General features: G+C 53.0%; 1 protein-coding gene across 1 annotated transcript; it reads right to left on the bottom strand.

Moving 5' to 3' along the window:
- Positions 1-2,284: 2,284 nt before the first annotated feature.
- Positions 2,285-3,618, bottom strand: LOC124563974 (cuticle collagen 10-like). Its single transcript, XM_047130984.1, has 2 exons — positions 3,522-3,618; positions 2,285-3,183 (listed from the first exon to the last, which is right to left on the bottom strand). Exons 1-2 carry the CDS (start codon positions 3,616-3,618, stop codon positions 2,285-2,287), a joined length of 996 nt encoding a protein of 331 aa, XP_046986940.1.
- Positions 3,619-5,546: the final 1,928 nt, after the last annotated feature.

Below are 5,546 nucleotides of genomic sequence, written 5' to 3'. Positions count from 1 at the left end.
TGCTGACCTCGCAAGCTGTGCTGTCCTCTCAAGCTGTGCTGTCTCCGCAAGCTGTGCTGTCCTCGCAAGCTGTGCTGTCCTCGCAAGCTGTGCTGTCCTCGCTAACTGTGCTGTCCTCGCAAGCTGTGCTGTCCTCACAAGCTGTGCTGTCCTCGCAAGCTGTGCTGTCCTCACAAGCTTTGCTGTCCTCACAAGCTTTGCTGTCCTCACAAGCTTTGCTGTCCTCGCAAGCTTTGCTGTCCTCGCAAGTTGTGCTGCCTTCGCAAGTTGTGCTGTCCTCTCAAGTTGAGCTGTCCTCTCAAGTTGAGCTGTCCTCTACAGTTGAGCTGTCCTATACAGATGGACTGTCCTCTCAAGTTGAGCTGTCCTCTCAGGTTGAGGTGTCCTCTCAGGTTGAGATTTCCTCTCAAGTTGGGCTGTACACTGAAGTTGAGCTGCCCTCTCAAGTTGAGCTGCCCTCTCAAGTTGAGCTGCCATCTCAAGTTGAGCTGCCCTCTCAAGTTGAGCTGTCCTCTCAAGTTGTGCTGTCCTCTCAAGTTGAGCTATCCTCTCAAGTTGAGCTATCCTATCAAGTTGAGCTATCCTCTCAAGTTGAGCTATCCTCTCAAGTTGAGCTATCCTCTCAAGTTGAGCTATCCTCTCAAGTTAAGCTATCCACTCAAGTTGAGCTATCCTCTCAAGTTGAGCTGTCCTCGCAAGCTGTGCTGTCCTCGCAAGCTGTGCTGTCCTCTCAAGTTGTGCTGTCCTCTCAAGTTGAGCTGTCCTCGCAAGCTGTGCTGTCCTCGCAAGCTGTGCTGTCCTCGCAAGCTGTGCTGTCCTCGCAAGCTGTGTTGTTCTCGCAACTTTTACTGTCCCCACAAGGTGTGCTTCCCTCGCAAGGTGTGCTGTCCTTGCAATGTGTGCTGTGCTGTCCTCAAAGTATGCTGTGTTCACAAGGTCACATACACTAACTACGTGTTCTGTCATTGTGAGGATTGCAAAAGCATCTGTTACTCAACTTGCAAGAGTTACCTTGCATGGAGAAGTGACTGCTTACCCAACACTTACTCTGTACATTAGAGATACTGTGCATGCAAGAGTTGCAGCACACACTATTCATGTTCTATCAGGTAAAACCGCTGAATGTGAAGTTCTTCCTATTCATTTTTAGTGTATCTGTACATGCAAGTGTTACTATATACATTAGGTTGCTGCAAATGAAACAGTTACTGAACGTACTAGAGTAATGGCATCCACTAGGTTAATCAAAAAGTTTGTTGTCCTCGCAAGCTGTGCTGTCCTTGCAACCTGTGCTGTCCTCGCAAGCTGTGCTGTCCTCTCAAGCTGTGCTGTCCTTTCAAGCTGTGCTGTCCTCGCAAGTTGTGCTGTACTCGCAACTTGTGCAGTACTGTCAACTTGTGCTGTCCTCACAAGTTGTGCTGTACTCGCAACTTGTGCAGCACTGTCAACTTGTGCTGTCCTCACAAGTTGTGCTGTCCTCGCAAATTGCGCTGTCCCCACAAATTGTGCTGTCCCCGCAAGGTGTGCTTCCCACACAAGGTGTGCTGTCCTTGCAATGTGTGCTGTGCTGTCATCAAAAAGTATTGCTGTGTTCACAAGGTCAGATACACTAACTACATGTTCTGTCATTGTGAGGATTGCCGGTGTCAATATCTGTGCCGTCAATGTAAGCTGTACTGTCCTCACAGATTTTGCACTCATCATAAGGTGAGCAGGAATGGCATGGCACAATATGCACTTATCAGAAAATGTGTTTTTCCTCCCAACATGTTGTACCTTAATATGGTGTTCTGTCCTCGCTTCTTTAACGGTCCTGAAAATATTTGCTGTTCTCATAAGATACGCCGTCCTCAAAAAGTATGCTGCTGCACAAGGTGTGTTGTCCTCGAAAGATGTCCTTTCCTTGCGGGCTGTTTTGTCCTTGCAAGGGGTGTGCATCTGTGCAAGGTGAGCTGTCCTCACTGGTTGTGCTGTCCATGAAAATTATTCTGCCCCCCACATGGTGAGCTGTACTGCCAACATGTGCTAACCTCATAATGAGTGCAGCAATCAGAAGGCATGCAGTCATTGGAACACATAATTTTTCACAAAAATATGCCATCTTCATATATTGTCCTATCCCCACACAGTGTACTAACATTACAAGGCATTCTCTCCTCATGGGGTAAGCCTCCCTTATAAAATGTCCTCTCATTCCAACATGTGCTCTCCCTTTAAGGTGTGCGGGACTGCCTAAAGTGAGCTGTCCCCTGCATATCTGCCATCTTCTTAACACTTGATGTACTCAGTAGGTGTGCAATTTTATTGGTGTCTTGTGTTCTGAAGGTGTCTTTGCAGGGCGAGCTGTCTTCACAAGGCATCCTAACTTCACAGGTGTGCAGTCTTCACTAAGTGTGCAGTGCTTGTGAGGTGTGCTGTCCCTGCATGGTGTGCCATCCTCACATGGTGTGCCATCTTCGAATGATGTGCCATCCTCGAATGGTGTGCCGTCCTCGAATGGTGTGCCGTCCTCGAATGGTGTGCCGTCCTCGAATGGTGTGTCGTCCTCGAATGGTGTGCCGTCCTCGAATGGAGTGCCGTCCTCGAATGGTGTGCCGTCCTCGCTTGGTGTGCCGTCCTCGCTTGGTGTGCCGTCCTCGCAAGGTGTGCCGTCCTCGCAAGGTGTGCCGTCCTCGCAAGGTGTGCCGTCCTCGCAAGGTGTGCCGTCCTCGCAAGGTGTGCCGTCCTCGCAAGGTGTGCCGTCCTCGCAAGCTGTGCCGTCCGCGCAAGGTGTGCCGTCCGCGCAAGGTGTGCCGTCCGCGCAAGGTGTGCCGTCCGCGCAAGGTGTGCCGTCCGCGCAAGGTGTGCCGTCCGCGCAAGGTGTGCCGTCCGCGCAAGGTGTGCCGTCCTCGCTTGGTGTGCCGTCCTCGCTTGGTGTGCCGTCCTCGCTTGGTGTGCCGTCCTCGCTTGGTGTGCCGTCCTCGCTTGGTGTGCCGTCCTCGCAAGGTGTGCCGTCCTCGCAAGGTGTGCCGTCCTCGCTTGGTGTGCCGTCCTCGCTTGGTGTGCCGTCCTCGCTTGGTGTGCCGTCCTCGCTTGGTGTGCCGTCCTCGCTTGGTGTGCCGTCCTCGCTTGGTGTGCCGTCCTCGCTTGGTGTGCCGTCCTCGCTTGGTGTGCCGTCTTCGCGAGGTGTGCCATCCTTGCAAGCTGTGCTGTACTCACATACAATGCATGACAAGCCCACCTTGCAGAGCAAGCTGAGCTCACATTGTGTGGTTCTACCATCCCAAGATGTTCTGTCCTCACATAATGCGCTGTCCTCAGTAGGGATGCTGCCCTCAAAAGGAGTGGTGTCCACGCTTCACGTTCTGTCCTTCAATAGAGTCACTTCCTAATAGTATGTGCCATCTCCCATCAGTGTAGTCTCTCACAATCTGTACTGTCTTTCGAATGTGTGTTGCCCCTGGTAGCTGTGCTTCCCTTTCATGGTGAGCTGTGAGGTGCGCTGACAAGTGCGACTGATATCAGAATGTATGCTCCTCTACCTGTAGCAACATGTCTCTTTCTTAAATTAACTTCCTCACAATCTGGGATTATTTCATTAAGAGAGTTATCGCACAAGGTGTACTGCCTACACGTCATGATGCTTGGACATGGTTTGCAGTCCTTACACTGCATGACGTCCACAAAGATCTTCTCACTTAATAGGAGTGATGAAATCAGACTATGCAGTAATAACAGTGTGTAAAGACTTTGCAAGGTGTGCAGAATTTTTAAGGAGTGCAGCCCTTGCAAAGAGTGAGACTTTCAATGACTGTAGCCTTCTCAATGACTGCAACGTTCACATTGAGTGCAGCCTCCGCAGGGAGTGCAGCCTCCACATGGAGTGTAGTCTCTGCATGGAGTGCAGCCGTCACTAGGAGTACACATTTCGCAGAAAATGTAGCCTCCACACGGAGTACACCCTTCGCACAGAGTTCAGTCTTTGCATGCAGTGCAGCAGGTTTCACACAGAGTGCAGCCCTCGAACAGAGTGCAGCCCTCGAACAGAGTGCAGCCTTCGCATGGAGTGTAGCCTTCGCATGGAGTGTAGCCTTTGCATGGAGTGTAGCCATTGCATGGAGTGTAGCCTTTGCATGGAGTGTAGCCATTGCATGGAGTGTAGCCTTTGCATGGAGTGTAGCCTTTGCATGGAGTGTAGCCTTTGCATGGAGTGTAGCCTTCGCATGGAGTGTAGCCTTCGCATGGAGTGTAGCCTTTGCATGGAGTGTAGCCTTCGCATGGAGTGTAGCCTTCGCATGGAGTGTAGCCTTCGCATGGTGTGTAGCCTTCGCATGGAGTGTAGCCTTCGCATGGAGTGTAGCCTTCGCATGGAGTGTAGCCTGCGCATGGAGTGCAGCCTTTGCATGGAGTGCAGCCTTCGCATGGAGTGCAGCCTTCGCATGGAGTGCAGCCTTAGCATGGAGTGCAGCCTTCGCATGGAGTGCAGCATTCGCATGGAGTGCAGCCTTCCCATGAAGTGCAACCATCGCACTGTGTGCAGCCTTCGAACGGAGTGCAGCGTTCGCAAGAAGTGCAGCCAACGTAAGGAGCACAGCCTTTGCACAGAGTGCATTCTTTGCACAGGATGCAGCGTATGCACGGGGTGCAGCCTTCGAATGAAATGCAGTTTTCGCATGGAGTGCAGCCTTTGGATGGAGTGCAACCGTTGCTCGGAGTGCAACCTTCGCACGGAGTACAATCCTTGCTCAGAGTGCAACCTTTGCTCGGAGTGCAACCTTTGCTCGGAGTGCAACCTTCGCTCGGAGTGCAGCCTTCGCTTGGAGTGCACCCTTTTCTCGGAGTGCTGCCTTCGCAAGGCGTGCAGCCTTCACAAGGAGTGCAGCCTTTGCAAGGAGTGCAGCCTTCGCAAGGAGTGCAGCCTTCGCAAGGAGTGCAGCCTTCGCAAGGTGTGCAGCCTTTGCAAGGAGTCCAGCCTTTGCAAGGAGTGCAGCCTTCGCAAGGTGTGCTGTCCACGCAAGCCTTGCTGTCCTCGCAAGCCGTGCTGTCCTCACAAGCTTTGCAGTCCTCACAAGCTTTGCTGTCCTCGCAAGCTTTCCTGTCCTCGCAAGCTGTGCCGTCCTCGCAAGCTGAGCCCTCCTCGCAAGCTGTGCTGTCCTCGCAAGCCGTGCTGTCCTCGCAAGCTATGCTGTCCTCGCAAGCTGTGCTGTCCTCGCAAGCTGTGCTGTCCTCGCAAGCCGTGCTGTTCTCGCAAGCCGTGCTGTCCTCACAACCTGTGCTGTCCACGCAAGCTGTGCTGTCCCCGCAACCTGTGTTGTCCTCGCAAGCTGTGCTGTCCTCGCAAGCTGTGTGTCCTCGCAAGCTGTGCCGTCTTTGTAAGCTGTGCCGTCCTCGCAAGCTGTGCCGTCCTCGCAAGCTGTGCTGTCCTCGCAAGCTGTGCTGTCCTCGCAAGCTGTGCTGACCTCGCAAGCTGAGCTATCCTCGCAAGCTGTGCTCTCCTCGCAAGCTGTGCTGTCCTCGCAAGCTGTGCTGTCCTCGCAAGGTGTGCTGCCCTCGCAAGGTGTGCTGAC

Source organism: Schistocerca americana, unplaced genomic scaffold (genome assembly GCF_021461395.2).
Source record: "Schistocerca americana isolate TAMUIC-IGC-003095 unplaced genomic scaffold, iqSchAmer2.1 HiC_scaffold_1259, whole genome shotgun sequence".
NCBI classification, from domain to species: Eukaryota; Metazoa; Arthropoda; class Insecta; order Orthoptera; family Acrididae; genus Schistocerca; species Schistocerca americana.
Note: the sequence above shows the minus strand (reverse complement) of the source record. Positions and strands in the feature narration are given on the sequence as shown.

What these genes read in the sequence shown, in the direction of transcription:
- LOC124563974 (XM_047130984.1), bottom strand. Translation starts at nt 3,618, where the DNA reads ATGACGTGTAGGCAGTACACCTTGTGCGATAACTCTCTTAATGAAATA. An exon ending in AAAGAGACATGTTGCTACAG is followed by an intron (nt 3,184 to 3,521) that starts GTAGAGGAGCAT and finishes AGTACAGCACAG; the next exon opens with CTTGCAAGGATGGCACACCT.